This window comes from Sphaerodactylus townsendi, linkage group LG13, assembly GCF_021028975.2.
Source record: "Sphaerodactylus townsendi isolate TG3544 linkage group LG13, MPM_Stown_v2.3, whole genome shotgun sequence".
In the NCBI taxonomy this organism is placed as follows: domain Eukaryota; kingdom Metazoa; phylum Chordata; class Lepidosauria; order Squamata; family Sphaerodactylidae; genus Sphaerodactylus; species Sphaerodactylus townsendi.
In genome coordinates, this window is record NC_059437.1 from 39788085 (window position 1) to 39804246 (window position 16162).

The window sequence follows — 16162 nt, forward strand, 5'->3', positions numbered from 1 at the left end:
TGGGAAGTAGACCTCACATGAACAGCTCCTCTCTAAATTATCCGGCACTAAAGAGCAACCCATGCAGTCTTTATATCCTTTGCCTCACCTTGGAGCTCAGTAGTATAGTTTTTCTGTGACACTGTGAACAAGGAAGGTTGCATAATTCCACGGACCAAGGGTTCCAAACCGTTTTGTTCTTGTGGACTCTTTTGGAATTCTGACACGAGGTTGTAGGCACAACCACAGATGGTTTCCAGAACACGTGGAGCCAACCACAAAATGGTCCCCATGGATGTTAGAGCCACACAAAGAAGAAGCCAACATGCAAGAGACAAGAGCAGTCATTTTTTTAAAAAAATGCTCTGGAAGAGGAGAGTGAGGCAAATAAAACCGACACTGTGGTGGCAGCTCCTTAAACACTCCTTAATGTGCTGAAACACTCCTTAAATGTAATTTGCCAGTCAGTTCTCCAGTGGCTGCAGAAGCCCTTCTGGGTAGGAGCCCCATCTTCCCCACCTGCTTTCTAAAAACATTTGGCGAGTGCCAGGAAAGGTAGCCAAAGGTGCCATGCTGGGGAACCCCACCATAGACTGTGCTGGAGAGGAGTCTCTCTTTGAGAGCAGCGCACCATCAAACTAATTGCAGAGGGACTGCGTACATCCTGATTTAGTTCACCAGACATGGCTAAGATACCTTCCAGGTGGGATTCCATCCCAGCCTCAGATTAATGTCTATGTATGACATCCATCCTTTTGACTTACTTATTTGGAGGATCACCCCAAATAATTGCCCTGGGTACCTCAGGATAACTTAGACATAGAAAACCTTCCTCAAAGAGATCCTCTGACATCGAGTGGCATTGTCTTGTATCATTATCAGCATTCCGGGGAATAAGCTACCTTATGTGGAATAAGTGGTGTTTATTTAAGCCTCCAGGGACAATGTAGGGCAAGACTTGCACTCCCTGAAAGCATATCGAGTGGTCTTCTCAATCTACCATGCAGACATAGAGGCAAACACTGCACTCATGTAGACATAAAAAGTTCTACAGTCTGCAATATTTATTGTTCACTGAGTTTCTCTGTTTATTTTATACACGTTGTGGGAAATTTATCTGAACAGCAAGAAACATTCAATTTTTCTTTTAAATATGGGCTTATGAAGCTGCCTTCTAGAGAATCAGACCACTGGTCCATCAAGATCAGTGTTGTCAACTCAATCTGGCAGCTGCCCTCCAGGGTACCTGGTAGGAGTGTTCTGCATTATCTTCAAACCTGATTTTTTTAAAACTGCAAGATGCTCAGGTTTGAACCTGGGATCTTCCTGCCAAGCAGATGCTCTGCCACTGAGCCACAGACCCTTTCCTATGCTTTGTGATAACTATCAGATCAGTGAATTCACATTTACAGGTAAGTCTACTCTAAGGTGTTTCACACCTTGTCATTGATCTAATGCTGTCAGTCTCTGCCTTAAGAAGCCTCCATTATAAATGTAAGCCACGCAGGTTGCGGGAGCTATCGTGCCAAGCAATAAATACAAGCAATAAATAGAACCACTTAGGTTTTATTTCATTTCCAGTGCGGTCAAACGAGTTAAGCCAAAAGCTTCATGCGGGAATAGATAAGTGAATTATGCCTTTTTCAAATTGAGAACCAGATTACTTGGAAGACACAGGCCTAATGAAAACAGGTGGGTTTTTTTTTCTTAATTGCACTAATGATAAAGTACAACTTTTCATTTGGTTGGGAGGAAGAACGAAGTTAACCGCACTGTAGAGGGAGGGCGGGATAGGGGAAGGGATTTAAATGAATGACAAAATTATTAGGTGAAGAGGAAAAGCAATAGGCTTCACCAGGATCTGGGGAAAGTTAAAAGGATACGAGTGAGATATGTTGAGGTTCAGGGCGCTTGAACAACGTGACTTATATACAGAAAAAAGGAAGGAAGAAATTACTTTTGATTTATGCACTCATGGATTACATTTTTTAAAAAATGAGTGCACAAGTATTTCTAGGTAGAACTGTTGCACGGGGACTGTTCAGGTGTCCAGCTAAATCTGTGAGCACCATTCTTTATTTTGTTCAGTTTATAGGCTGATGTTCCCCTTGTGGGCTCAGGGTGGTTTTCAACAATAAAACCACAATAACTTTAAAAAAAATTCAGCATGGCACTGTCAATCTCCAGTGGGTTATTTATTAACTAAATTATATCCCATAAAGTCATAATTTACACCACGCATCCAAGAAGAGAAAGGAAAGGAAAATAAAGGGGGAAAGTGAAGGAAGGGGAGACGCATTAATTTCCACTGTTGCTTCCGTGACAGCTCTGCCTTATGGGTTGTGCAAAATTGTACCAAATTGCACAGGGTCCGGGTCTCACTTGTGTGAGCATTCCACCAGGCCAGGGCCTGAGCCAAGAAGGACAACCAGACAGCTTTAGGACCAGGAATCACCAGTAGGTTCTTTTTAACTGAGCATAAGGCATTCTGGGGAGCTTATTGATTATGCAAGTTCCAAAGAATCTTTCATATCCAATCTGTGGATGTTTTGATCATGATCCAGAGTCATGTTTTGGTCATGATCCAGAGGCAGAGGCATGTATTTTAGAAATCCTGCAGACCCCATACCACCTTAGGGCCCAGGCCGAAGGGTAACATAACATGTAAGAGAGCTACTTAGAGAACAGGATGGCCAAGGTACGGTAATCTTAGCTATAAATGAAGGAGAATATGATGAACATGTACTTGTCTGGTCTCTTGGAGCTGGGTGAGTAAATGGCCACTCTTTGCAAAACAAATCTGTTGGACCTGGTACTTTGTGTTCATATCCAACTTTTACACTTAGAACTTCAGTTCGATGCCACAACAGTGCATAATTAAAGCTAATCAATTCTGAAGGCCATGCACCAGCATGATTGTTATCAAAATAGATAAAATAGTTCATACTAATTTCCACTAAATGAAAATAGGGCGTGACCTTAGCCTAAACAGTAGCAATGATGGCGCCAGCAAATTTCCTTGAAGAGGGAATTCCTCAGCCACTTTGTCATACTGTATAAAGTTGAAATATGTCCAACTTCCATATTCCATGAAGGCCATTCAGTGCTCCAGGTAGTGCTCCGGAGTCCAAAAGTGCACATTTGGTTTTGAGAACAACTTTTTTCATTGACAATAATATCATAGTTCTGAGCAGTGTGTGATTGGGCGAGCAAAGCCCAAGTAAGGATGCGGTGTTTTAAATTAGAGGAAGATAGTTCCTCCTGCTGTGCAGGAGGTTGGACTGGCTGGCTCTTAAGGTCCCTTCCAGCTGCATGTTCTATGTTGCAGCATAAAATATCTTAAAGCATTATATGAAAAGAAATTGACACCAGACTCTGGCCACAAGCCAGATGTGTTCAGATTGTGAGAAAACAGATATGGCCTCTCCACCCTCAGCAACCAACTGGTCCTCGTTCCCCTGTAAGTAGAGAAGACAGAATGTAGCTGGTGCCCCCAAGTGATGCTAAGCCAACCTGCTATGTGCTCAGTTGAACCCAGGCAATTGCTGAAGAAAATTCTGCCCAGCCTGAGGCCTCTGGCAGGCAGCTGTTGAAGATCCTGAAGAACATTATGGCTTCTTCTCTTGATGTAGCCCTTGGCACTTGAGATCTGCAGCGTGATACCTGCGGGGCATTTCTGGTTGCTTCCTTCTCCAGCCACATTTAGGCTTTGCACAGCAATGCGCTTTAAGTGGCCCGTAACCACAATTGCAACAGGATTCAAATGGCGGAAAGTAAGCAGTTCATTTGTAACAACAGAATAACTGATAGTGACGAAAATACTCAATCTGGAATATGTGGACATACAGAGAAAGGGTCCATAAAGTTACAGACATTTAGATGAAAATAGCTTTCCACCGAGATTAAATTTGAATTTCAAGAAAATAATGTGATCCAAAGAAGGAAAAAAATCCTCTATTCCGACATATATTTAAATGGATGTGGATCTATAATAGCTTAAAAAAACACACCCTCTCATCAAAATTTGAGACTGGAGGTCTACAGTAAGAAACTACTGTTTTGTCTATGTTGATCCTTGCTCAAATTCAGCAGCTACTGTGGGCAATTAGGCTGGAGGGGAGAATTGAACTGCAGAAGAACTGCACAGAACTCATCCTACTGTACAAGTGGCAAAGTTGAGGGAATGTCCTATTCATACAATGGGCTTCTGTGTTTATTTTATTAGATTCTATTGTTGCAAACTTGGCCTGTCTGAAACCTTAGCCCAATACTGGCTTCCTTCATCTTTAATAAACACTGGCACCGAATCCATCCTGCCAATCACCAAAAAAATACAGAATATTGCCAATTTGAAATAGGCTTTTTCTGGAGCATTAATTTCTGCAAGTGACCTGGTTAATGAGTGATGTGCGAACAACAAAATAAGGGGAAAATTTGACATAGCAATGCAGGTAAAACTGGAGCTCCTGCACAGCTACGAAACATGGGAATGAGTCATTTTAACACTGTTAAATTTCTGACTTTCTTTTGTCCTGAATATATATACTCACGTGGTGGAGGGGCGGGGGGATCCTATCTAGCCCCCAACATGACTCCAGGCCCTCACCACCTACCTTAAGCCCAGGGGAGGGGGGCTGAGCGTCTCTCAGCATCTGTTGTGGTGGCAGCTGAGCCCAGAGCTGCTCCAGGCATCCGCCGCCCTGGTGGCTGGGCCAGGAGCCATTCCACGTGTCCACTACTAATGTGACCGGTCCCAAAATGAATGACTGTGGCAGCAGCTGCCGCCATTTCAAAAGGTAAGTGCAGAGAATGCTTTTTTAATTATTTGGGGGGGATGAACTCCTCCCCCAATGACTTTTTTTAAATGTTCGATTTTTCTGCAGACCTAGGGGGTCCTCCCAAGTTTGGGGGAAGCGTGGTTGTGGGTGTAGGCATTCTCAGATGGGAGCCACACTTGGAAATTAGGTATATACATTAAAGCTTTTCACATGTTTCTTCTATGGAATGTAGCCATTCTGAATTTAAATTTCAGTTCTTTGAAATATGACTGTTTTAATTCAAGTTATTTGTTAGATGTATGCTATCCTACGTATGTTAATAGATGTACATGTGATCCTTCATCCCCTCCCACCCCCCAGAAAAATATTGCATCTCTCCTGGAGGCCTGGCCTTTTCTGCAATAGAAAACAATGATCATAGTGAGATGCGGCCATCAAATGCAGCCCCTAGCTGGTAATCGTCATCCTACATGAAGCTGTCGTGATCAATGTGTTGTGCTTGCACATTCTCAGCTTTGGACATGCTCGGCCATATTTATGGGGCCATGCAGACAGTGTTCCTTCAATAACAAAATATGTGTGTAATGTGCCCTTTACAGACCTCCAGAGATGAAAATTCTATAAGAGGGTACTCTTACACATTTTGTTTGGGTGATTCTCTATTGCCAACGCTAATCGGTGTGAATAAAAGAAAACTTCTGAAAACTGAGACAGGGTGGAGCAAGGGAACATACACCAGCAGTGTCCCTTCTTGGATGGTGCCCACAATACTCCTACATTTGCAAGATGGTCAGGGAATTGGTAAAGGCTTCAAAGACCATCAGCTTGCAATTTCTTTGGAAGGGCACCCGAAAATCCCCAAAAGTACAGTCACATTTCTTAGCCGTTTTTGAAATACCTTTTGTGGGTCACTTCTGGACATCCAGTTTGATGGAGCTCAGTAGTGAAGCATTATATGCCTGTGCTTATTTCTCTCAGACTCCTTCCCGGATCTGCTTTGACTTATGTCCATAGCGATTTCCTTCCTGCGTTTGTGTTAATGGATTTCTTACTGGTACTGTTCAGAACCTGTGAAAGGGAATGAGAAGGACCTCTTCTAATACATGTTACTTGGGGGGGGGGGGTAGCTATGGATCCATGTGCAAGAAGGTGTTGAGTCAGTTTGCTCCAAGTCCACTTTTAGGTCAGGCTCATGAAATAATTTTGCCTTCAGGTCCTTGGTTAGAGGTTGGTTCTTGAAAGCTGGGAGGGGGAGAACGCAATTAGCTGTCTAATGTAGCCCTTGATTAGGAGCTGGAGAGGAAATTTTTCATACAAGGAAATTAGGAACTGGTCAGTGGGCCTGACAAGAGCAAAATTGGCAGTGGGAACAGGGAAAACTCAAGGGTCCCAGCATCTGCACGTACCCAAATCTACTGAATATCACACATGAGCCAACCCATTGTTTCTTGGTGGAGATAATGTAATAGGTTTCCTGAAGCACTTTCCAAATTATCCTTGTGATTTTTTAAAAAAATATAACATACCGCTTTTATAACTCCCATCAGTTATAGCTCCCATGCATTGGAGCTATGAAGTCAGATCCTTGTCTTATAAATGCTTATATATTCAAGAAGACAGTTGGAGGTTGGGATGAGCTGAGTCACCAGACCCTGGCAGAGAGCGAAGGCTCAGGATCTGGTGTGAAAGAGACACAATTGGTCAGATGGGTCCTTGTCAATCATACCCTCAGATTACAAACCCAAGCAATGTCCCACTTTTCCCTCACCTAACCATTACAGGAACTACTGCTGAGTGAAGCTCTCACTGTCCACGTAGAACAGAATGATGTGTGGATGACCCATAATAATTAGTAAGGTAATATCTGATTTAAGATAACGACATTCTTGCAGCTAGAATCTGGTCCAGCATCACCTTACAGACCAACAAGATTTGGAGGTATGAGCTTTGGAGAGTCAAATACCTTCTGACACTTACTTTTGTAAACCAACCCTACAACTGCTTCATAATATAGTCAAAGCCATTGTTTTTCCACTCGTTGCCTGCTACTGCAGGTCCCACACCACTTCCTTGTGATATTGTACTAACAGTGGAATTGTAAGGTCTGCTTTGCATCTTATTTTTATTCTTATATGTACCCTGCGATTCTTGTCACAGGGAATCACACCATTCTCCCTTCCCTGTAGCCTGACAACCAGAGGCCTGCGAGTTGGTTGAGGCTGAGAGTGTGTGATGGCTCCAAGGTCACCCAGCAAACTTCTATGGCACAGGACAGATCTGAACCCAGTTTTCTGATACTTGGGGTGTTGCCTAATTGTGGACCTCCCAAGGGTGTTCATTGTGGGACATGGGACTAGATATTCCCTCAATATGATTAAGGAGGAATCATCTTCTAACTTGTGCCGTAGGCTGCATTTTAACCTTCTCGCCACCCAGTGTTCTTCATTCCTGTCCAGGATTATTTGAGCTCCCCCAGTTTGAATGCTAGCAGTCTGAATCTAAATATCCCCCCCCCCCAGTAAAGTGGATTGTTTAAATAATCTTTATAGTATTAATTACATTGTTTATTATCTGCATTATCACTATGTGTTCTTAGCATTAGCAGTCTGAAACATCATAAGCATAAGCATTTTATTGTCATTGTGCACGCACAATGAAATTTACAGTTCAGTGGCTATCTATGTTCCCATTGTGCAGATGAGCAACTGAGGCAAGGGATGCTCACAGACCTCCAGCCTGCCCACAGGCAGGTGACAGTGCAAACACCTGTCCCCAATACAAGCGTAGGACCCTACAAACAAAGAATGCAAGCTCTCATAAGATGCATTAAGTCTTTTGAAATGCTGGGGTGTGTGTGTGTAGCATTTAAGCGTGTGGAGTTTGCCACTGCCCATTCACTGTTTTTTTTTAAAGCTCTGGTCCGGCAGGCAGAAGAAGAAAAAAACTTAGCAAATATCATTTTTTCCCCAAACGGTGTTCTGTCTCTTTAAATGTGAAAAAACCCTTTCCAAGGCTATGGAGAGAAAATGCTAGAACCGTGCACGATCATGACTAGAAAGCAGGATCCCTGAGTGGTCAGAGTCTTTCCAGCACAAGACAGACAGGCTGGTCTCCTCCAACCTGCATCTATTTAAGCAGAAATGCTCCTTCTTCTGAAGAGATAGCAAGTCCAGAGGAAAAGCCAGGCTGGGCAAAGGGAATGTGGCAGATCCTTGCTTCTGTGTTCAAAGGGAGCAGCAGCAGTGGCGCTAGCAGCAGCAGCAGCAGCAGCAACATCCTTGCTAGCCATGGAAACCATGTTTTTAAAGGGATTATTCGGGTGCAGTGTTTTAAGCAAGCCCTTCTGAGGACCGTGCCTGCTCTGCGGCGCTTTGCGTTTGCGATTCTCTTTTTTGCACACATGTAATTCTGGAGATTATTATAAAAAAGAGAGCGAGAGAGAGAGATCCTGCCAGGGATTCAGAAGGCATCCCACCAGCGATCAGCTGACATTCCCAACCGAAGCCTGCAATGTGTTGCTTATTCATTTTGTACTGTGAGAGCTGCAGGGACTAAGCAAGAGAGCCAAACTATGCATTTCAAACAGCAGGGCTTGTGCAAAAAGAGGGGCGAGAGAGAGGCAGCCGGCGAGGAAAGAGCACAACTGGACTTTCTCCTTGTTTTCATCCATTTCTGCAGGATCATGTATTCATAAGGGATGAGGTGGGCCACGGGGAGCGCAGGCCTGATCTGCGGCCTACCCACCCAGTCCAGAACCAGGCCCTCCACTACCGGAACCGAGAACGCTTTGCCACAATCAAATCAGCATCTTTGGTAAGCAGCAGCCACCACACCCACCCCTTCGCCCCGCGGTCCCTTTCCCCCCCTCGCCGTTTCCCATGCGACTGTGGCAGGCTGGGGAAGGGGTCAAGGATGCTCTCCCGACACCCCTTTCCCCCCCTCTTTTTTGTGTGTTGTTGTTGGCATAGCAACTGGATATTGCAACATGTTTTGTCTTTATGCATTTTTTTTTTTTGCAAGATGTGTTTTGTCTGTATGGGTGTTGTTTTTTTTAAAACCTCAGCGTTTGCAATCCCTTTGCAGCTCCTGTCCAATTTAAACATGGCTTTTGCAGGGGGGAAGAAAAAGGGGGTGTATTTTTCCTCCAAACGGTTCCAAATTGCATCCGTGTTTCGTTAAATATAATTGTGTGGGGACGGGGTGCAGAGCGGTGGGGGGATTTGGTCTGTCTGATTTGAAGGTGTTTATGGTTCTGATGAGCATTGACGGTTTTGTCCAGTGTGAAAAGGCTGTTGCCTCTCCCGGTGAATCCGCTGGCTGTTTGTGTTCATTCATTCTCATTCATTCATTTATGGCTTCGCTGCATTGTTCCCGTTTTTGACACTGTAAAAGGACCGGCCAACTCCTATAAAGGGTTTGGGTTTTTTTAAAATTTTGTTTAACCCTTTTTCTTTTCATTTTTTTACGGGCGGCTGCGAGGAAGGTGGAGGATGGGAGGGCGGTAGTGGCTGAGGGCGCATTTGTACTATTGCAAATGTGATAGCTGGTGATGTCTTTGTAGTAGCGAAAGGGGTGTGTACTGGGAGAGAGCGAGGGCTGTGCCTCCTCCCCCATCCTTTCCTTTGCTCGCTCTCTTACACACACACACACATGCACGCCCGTGCACACATACACACACACACACACACTCGCTCACACCGAGCTGGGAATCGGCAGCATAGCCCCAGCATGGGCGGAGGAGGGGCCGCGATGCTTCCCAAACCAGAAATGCTCCCCTACATATAAAATGATGGAAATCTTCGGCATTTCGTCCAAATCAGTATTAGAGGTCACATGGGCAGGGAGATTTATAGGGTGCCCAGCGTTTGGCCGTTGCATTTGCTGCCTGCCATCATGACATCATCCTAAGCCAACCCAGAAATTACAATGGATAACCCTCCCCCTTTTTCTCTCTCTCTTCTTTTTTGTCTTGCCTGGTATCTGAATGGGTCTCCCCCCCCCCCCTTCCTTTGCTGTTTCCCCGATTCTGCCTCGCAGCACATTCCTCTCCCACCCCTCCAGCTCAAAACACATCAAAAGAGCTCGGTTGTGAGCCCCAGACAAAGATGGGGATGAGAAGGGGGAAAGGAATTTGCACCCCCTCTGGGGTGCTGAAGCGGTGTAGTTCAAAGTGGTGCTCACGCTCACCGCTGGCACAGATCTGGGAAGGTGTACGGGTGTGTGTGTGTGTGTGTTTCTCTGTGGCATGGGGAACGGCTCCCTCCGGAACTCGCAGGTTGACCCGGATGCATGGCATGGAAGAATGGTCTTCGAGCTGACATGCTCGGCACCTCCTCCGAGGAGAGGCCTCGGTTTTCTCTGTGTTTGTGGAGAACCCGAAGGCATCGGGATCTACTATGTGGCGTGTTGTAAAAAAAAAAAAATGGATCTGCTTTAGATGTAGGTCAGTACAGTCAACCAGCCCAGTGATGTTCAGTCTCGTTTTAAAATCCCACTCGGTCCAGATTTCTGCTTTCCGTGTATGACTCCCCGCCCCCCTTTAGCATATAATTTGGCGAGAGGCTAAAATTCACCTGTGAATGCTCAAAATCCCAAGATGAATGTGGGGAATGTCTGAAAACGTAAGAGAGGTACCTGCGAATGTCGTTAATTGTAAACATTCCCTGGCGTATGCTGCTAAAGTAGGAAATAGATGTCTGATACGGTGGGTGGGAGGGACAGTTCATTTGAGATTTGTATGTGATTGGGGACGTTTCACCAGGATCTGTGATTTTCCTGTCACACATACCACACCAGGTACTACATTAGTTATTTAATAGCAGTGGCAACCATTGCGATGTGTGGAAGAGACAGTGACCTAGAGTATTCACCTATTAACAGGAGGAAGGAAAGAGCGCCAAATACACAACCAACTCCCACTGATGTTTTACTACGGCTGGCTTTTAACTGCTGCATGCCTGCAACCAGTTCTGTTATCACAAATGGCAGCCTTGCCACTGTTTTGTCAGGCAGAGAAAGAATTCTTCTCATTTAGCCCTCTGCAAATATGGGGGCTGACCGCCCATCAGATAGCATCACCAGTTCTATTCCTTTACCATTGGTGGTGCTTGTTAGATGTGGTCTTGGTTTGGCATTATAGGAGGAAGTGTGGACTGGCTGGGACATGCACAAAAACCAGGTTGAGAGGAACCAAGGTTCTCAGACCTGCTGCCTGTTCCCAGTTTTTGAGAACCGTGACTCTCATCTAGTTCCCTCCTTTTCAGAATGCCATTTGGCAATCTGTGCATTGGCACTATTGCAGTAGAATATGCACCCCACCCCCACTGTCAGTTCTATGGCTGTGTTAGGTGGCTTCTTTTTGTAGAATTCCTCTTTTGTCTACCAGGTACAGCTTTTTGTGCATCAATTTCCACAGTGCATTTATTAAGAACCCCCTGATTTCAACACAAACCTGGCTTCTCAGGCTGAAGAACCTGGCGGCCTCGTCTCACCTGGCAACTGGAGGCCCCTCCCGCCAAAACAGAAATTTAGTAGCGGTCAAACTTACCAACGTTTATGTACCAACCGCTGTAAGTTAACATTGGGTCAAACTGTGTAGATTTACAGTGATGTGTAGCCCGGTTGCATCTGCTGGGAGACGTATAGAACCCAGAACAGTGTGTTTGGGTAAATCTGGCCCCGTCAGGCCGAAGAATCTGGCAGCTTCCTCTCACCTGGCAACTGAAGGCTCTTCCAGTTGCAGACTTAGAGATCTGCCCATAAGTTGCTGTATCAGGTCTGTTTTCCATTTGGAATGCGTCAGTCATCCAGGAAAGGAGCAGTGCCTGCCAGGTGAGTAGCTGTCCCTTCCGTGATGCAAAGAGGTTTGTTGGAGGCTGGCCAGATGAGTAGCAAGATCCAGATGTGTCTACGATCAATCTTTTGGCCAACTTTTCTTCTACTGTTTTGGTTCCACTGAGATAATGATACATCCATCCACGTGCAACTTGAGCAACTTAAGTTGTATTAACCACGCTCTTGGAATGGCATCAGGATGCGTACTTTTCGCAGACTCTTACAGAAGATCCTATACCTGGCTGCAACTCCAATAGAACACCCAAGGCCTTCTCCATATTTTTTCCTGTTTTGATGGCATGGGCAGCATTGGGTAAACGTGCCCTCTCTCTCTGGGCTTGTGCCAGAGTGCTTGTGTGCATGAAAAGCACTCTTCACCTTCCATTTTCCTAACTTTCCCTTGACCAGATGTGTCCTGCTGAGCTGCTGCCATTACACCCATATTGCTTCTCTGGGTGCCAGATTGGTGGCAGTGTAAGGCATCATAGAATCATAGAGTTGGAAGGTACCCCAAGGGCAATCAAGTCCAACCCCCTGCAGTGCAGGAACACACAATCAAAGCACTCCTGACAGATGGCCATTGAGCCTCTCTTTAAAAACTTCCAAAGGAGGAGACTTCACCACACTCCGAGGTAGTGCATTCCACTGTTGAACAGCCCTTGCTGTCAGGAAGTTTTCCCTGATGTTTAGGTGGAGTCTCTTTTCCTTCACCTTGAACCCATGACTCCTGATCCTAATCTCTGGAGCGGCAGAAAACAAGCTTGCTCCCTCACCAACATGACATCCATTTAAATATCTAAACATGGCTATCATGTCACCTGATGTTTGAAGGGATGTCATGCTCCATCGTTTTGGAGCTCTTTGTTCCTGAGTTCTCCGTGGCAAAGTCAAGGAGAGTATATCGCAAGAATAGCACAGACAGATTGCTGAATGCATGTCCTCTTGGATCATAGGGAAAAATGGCTGAGGAAGCCAGTCTGGTATGTCCAACCTTACCTGAGATGAACCAGAATTGGTCGCTTCTGGAGGGAAAGCTTTCTTTCTGCAGTTCCAATGCTGATTCTATCAGTGTCCTCACTTAGCAGTCAGCTTTGCTCATTTGCCTTTTCTAAGCAATGACACAGTGACATAATTGCAAGGCAGTGAGATACAAATCCTTAACTCTCCAACCTCATGAATGCCAGGAGAGATACTAAAAACATACCACTTCTGTTTTGCCCCTTTGCCTCTCACACTGCTGATCGTGGCCTTGTTCTTGCTGAGAAGAACAAACATACCCATTTCTTATTCTCTCTTAATATCTTTTTGGAACCCAACAACAGCATGAACAAGGAGTTCCCCTATTAGGCAATTAGCAACAGCCCTAAGAAACCCAGACATTGTAGTGGTCCTTGTAAAAAGTGACAGAAAAAAAGCTACTTCAGTTGGACCCACTCAAGGTATTTATGATGTGAACTTCAGGAACTGATGGTGAAGATTCACCAGCCTAGATTTCTCTGCTCTTCCTATTGCAACATTCTGGATCATCTTCATTCAGTGTTTTGCTATGATTTTTTTTGCTATGATTTAGCTGTTTTCTTATTGGCTGTTTTGGCAGTGTAGATGGAAGGTCATATGCTAGACAGCCATAGTCCAGGCAGCATTAACTACAGAATCACACTTAAAGCATGGCTCTGGTCCCCTGTTTCTCCCCAGTAAAAGAGTCACAGGTCATGAAGAGCACTGGGACGCTGGAGAGAGTGGACAGTCCTGAGCTAGTGCTTCTGCTCGGTCAGACTCCATAAAAGGTATCCTTTTGCTAGAAAATCTCAAAGCTGATACGGTTGTGTCTTTCCAGTTTCAGGAAGTTTTCTTCCTCTCCGTTCCATATTGTGTCTTAGAAGCCATTCCCGACACATCCACAGTTACATCACTGAATGATGTAGTAAAGCTAACTGAGGCTTCTGTGTCTGTCCTCACAAAAGAGGTTACTGAAAGGAGAGAGACTCGTACCTGAGCTAACCTCATGAGGAGGCAAAATCCATACATTTTGTCATAGAGTGTCTGTAGAAGAGGGGGGGTTTTTTTGCAGCAGGTTAGTATTAATTATTACCAGGTTGATGATGAACAGTTAGTTACATAGTGCTTTGAAAACATTCCAAGCATTTTTATCTGGTAAATGTCTGGTCACCTTTAAAGCATCATAGGTCAGTGTTGTCCCCGTATTACTTGTGCAGCTTGCTCAAGGCAGAGACAAGATTTGAACCAGGGACTTAGTATGCTAGCTACTTGATGGCATACATCCAAAAGAAACTGAAAACATGGAGCAACTGACTGGCCACAAACAAAAGAAGGGTAACAAATTTAACCCTATAAAAACTATAATTGAGTTCCCTAAAAGTCAAGAAATTGTTTAAGGAGCTATTAAATATAAAACTGCTAAATATCAAAAACATACATGTTTATTACACATTAAAATCATCTACACTTGTAAAAGGTCCATAATAACCTACCTCATGCACACAATATCACAATTACAATACACAGGAATGTGTCTGTTTTTAAGGGTCAAAAAGTGTACAATACATAGGACCCTTCTGTGTATTGTAATTGTGATATTACGGGCCTTCTACAAGTGTAGATTATTTTAATTTGTAATAAATACATTTGTGTTTTTGATATTTAGCAGTTTTATATTGAACGATCTATCACTCTAACAGCAGCCTCTTTTGATAGAGATAGGAAACTACCCTGGATGTGTTGTTGGAAAGGCAGGAGCGGAAATCTTTTAAATATAAGAGGTGGTCCATTCAGAACCAACATTTTAAGCAGCACCCAGAAACTGCAGGTTGGTGAGCCTTAATTGACAAGTTGATGGAAAGACTACTTTTAAAAAGCAGACTGACTAAACACACCCCCTCATACATCTAAAATGCTTTTGAATGTCTCGTATAACTCTGTAACGCAGCATTTTGTAAACGCTTTGAACACGACCTTCTTTTCTAAACATTTCCTATTTCCAACTCGTAGCCCCCCAATTTGCCCACTGAGCATAGAACAGGGGTAGGGAACCTGCGGCTCTCCAGATGTTCAGGAACTACAATTCCCCCCCCCCCCCACCCCCCCCCCCCCCCACCCCCCCCCCCCCCCACCCCCCCCCCCCCCCACCCCCCCCCCCCCCCACCCCCCCCCCCCCCCACCCCCCCCCCCCCCCACCCCCCCCCCCCCCCACCCCCCCCCCCCCCCACCCCCCCCCCCCCCCACCCCCCCCCCCCCCCACCCCCCCCCCCCCCCACCCCCCCCCCCCCCCACCCCCCCCCCCCCCCACCCCCCCCCCCCCCCACCCCCCCCCCCCCCCACCCCCCCCCCCCCCCACCCCCCCCCCCCCCCACCCCCCCCCCCCCCCACCCCCCCCCCCCCCCACCCCCCCCCCCCCCCACCCCCCCCCCCCCCCACCCCCCCCCCCCCCCACCCCCCCCCCCCCCCACCCCCCCCCCCCCCCACCCCAAAGATGCCAGCCACAGATGCAGGCGAAACGTTAGGAACAAGACCTACCAGACCACGGCCACACAGCCCAGAAAACCCACCCACCACCAAGGGAATACCGCCCGTCTGACTGACGCTGTAGGGCTTGACACAGCGACTGGTTTCTTTGATGCAACTTGGGGAGTTCCCAAAGAAGGATTCTTCATAACCAGAACTAGCAGGGTACTGGACTCTAATGCTACTTCAGCTGGGCTGCACATGGCATACTCGAGATGGAAGTGGCGGGGACTGGACTCCTACTGCAACCATCTTTAGCGTACCTTTGCTCTTTAATGCAGATATAGGAGTACAGCAGTGGATTGCATGCATTTGGCGATGAATAGTGATCATTCTATGCCAGGGGTAGGGAACCTGCGGCTCTCCAGATGTTCAGGAACTACCCCCCCACTCCCCCCCCCCCCCCCCCCCCCCCCCCCCCCCACCCCCCCCCTCCCTCCTTCCCCCCCCCCCCCTTCCCCCCCCCCCCCCCCACCCCCCCCCCCATACACCTCTGAAGATGCCAGCCACAGATGCAGGCGAAACATTAGGAACAAGACCTACCAGACCACGGCCACACAACCCGGAAAAACCACAACAACCAGTTGAATCCGGCCGTGAAAGCCTTCGATGTTAGAGGTATTCCCTTGCCTTGCCTGAGCCATGTGTTGAGAGGTTGGTTTGAGCTGAAAAGGTCCCATTTTGGACTAATGTGGGTGTCAGTGGAAGGGAGGAGACTCTCTTAAATTGGCATAAAGGAAAGGTTAATGCCTTCTTTTCTTTTGGAAGGTGGGGCAGATGAGATAATGACGCTGCCCCTCCATTCATGAAGGGGAACAGACATTGTGAAATTGAAGTGGGGGAAGTAATGAGGTCCCCTTTGCTGCTTTAGGTAGGATTGTCTCTCGCTATTCCATCTCATCTCCAGGCAACAGAGATCAGTTCACCTGGAGAAAATGGCTGCTTTGGAAAGGTGGACTCTATGGCATTATACTCCATTGAAGTCTTTCCCCAAACCCTGCCCTTCTCACGCTCCCCCAGAATTTCCAGGTATTTCCAGAGCTGGCAGC

At 46.3% G+C, this 16162-nt stretch overlaps 1 protein-coding gene across 4 annotated transcripts in view; it reads left to right on the top strand.

Annotated features, from left to right (window-relative positions):
* TAOK3 (TAO kinase 3) overlaps positions 1-16162 on the top strand; it is a 135453-nt gene that overhangs the window by 85864 nt on the left and 33427 nt on the right. For all 4 annotated transcript variants that reach the window (XM_048514120.1, XM_048514119.1, XM_048514121.1 and 1 more), the window contains one exon: positions 8436-8570. In XM_048514120.1, coding sequence (XP_048370077.1) covers positions 8436-8570 — 135 coding nt within the window. The remainder of the gene's footprint in view (positions 1-8435; positions 8571-16162) is intronic.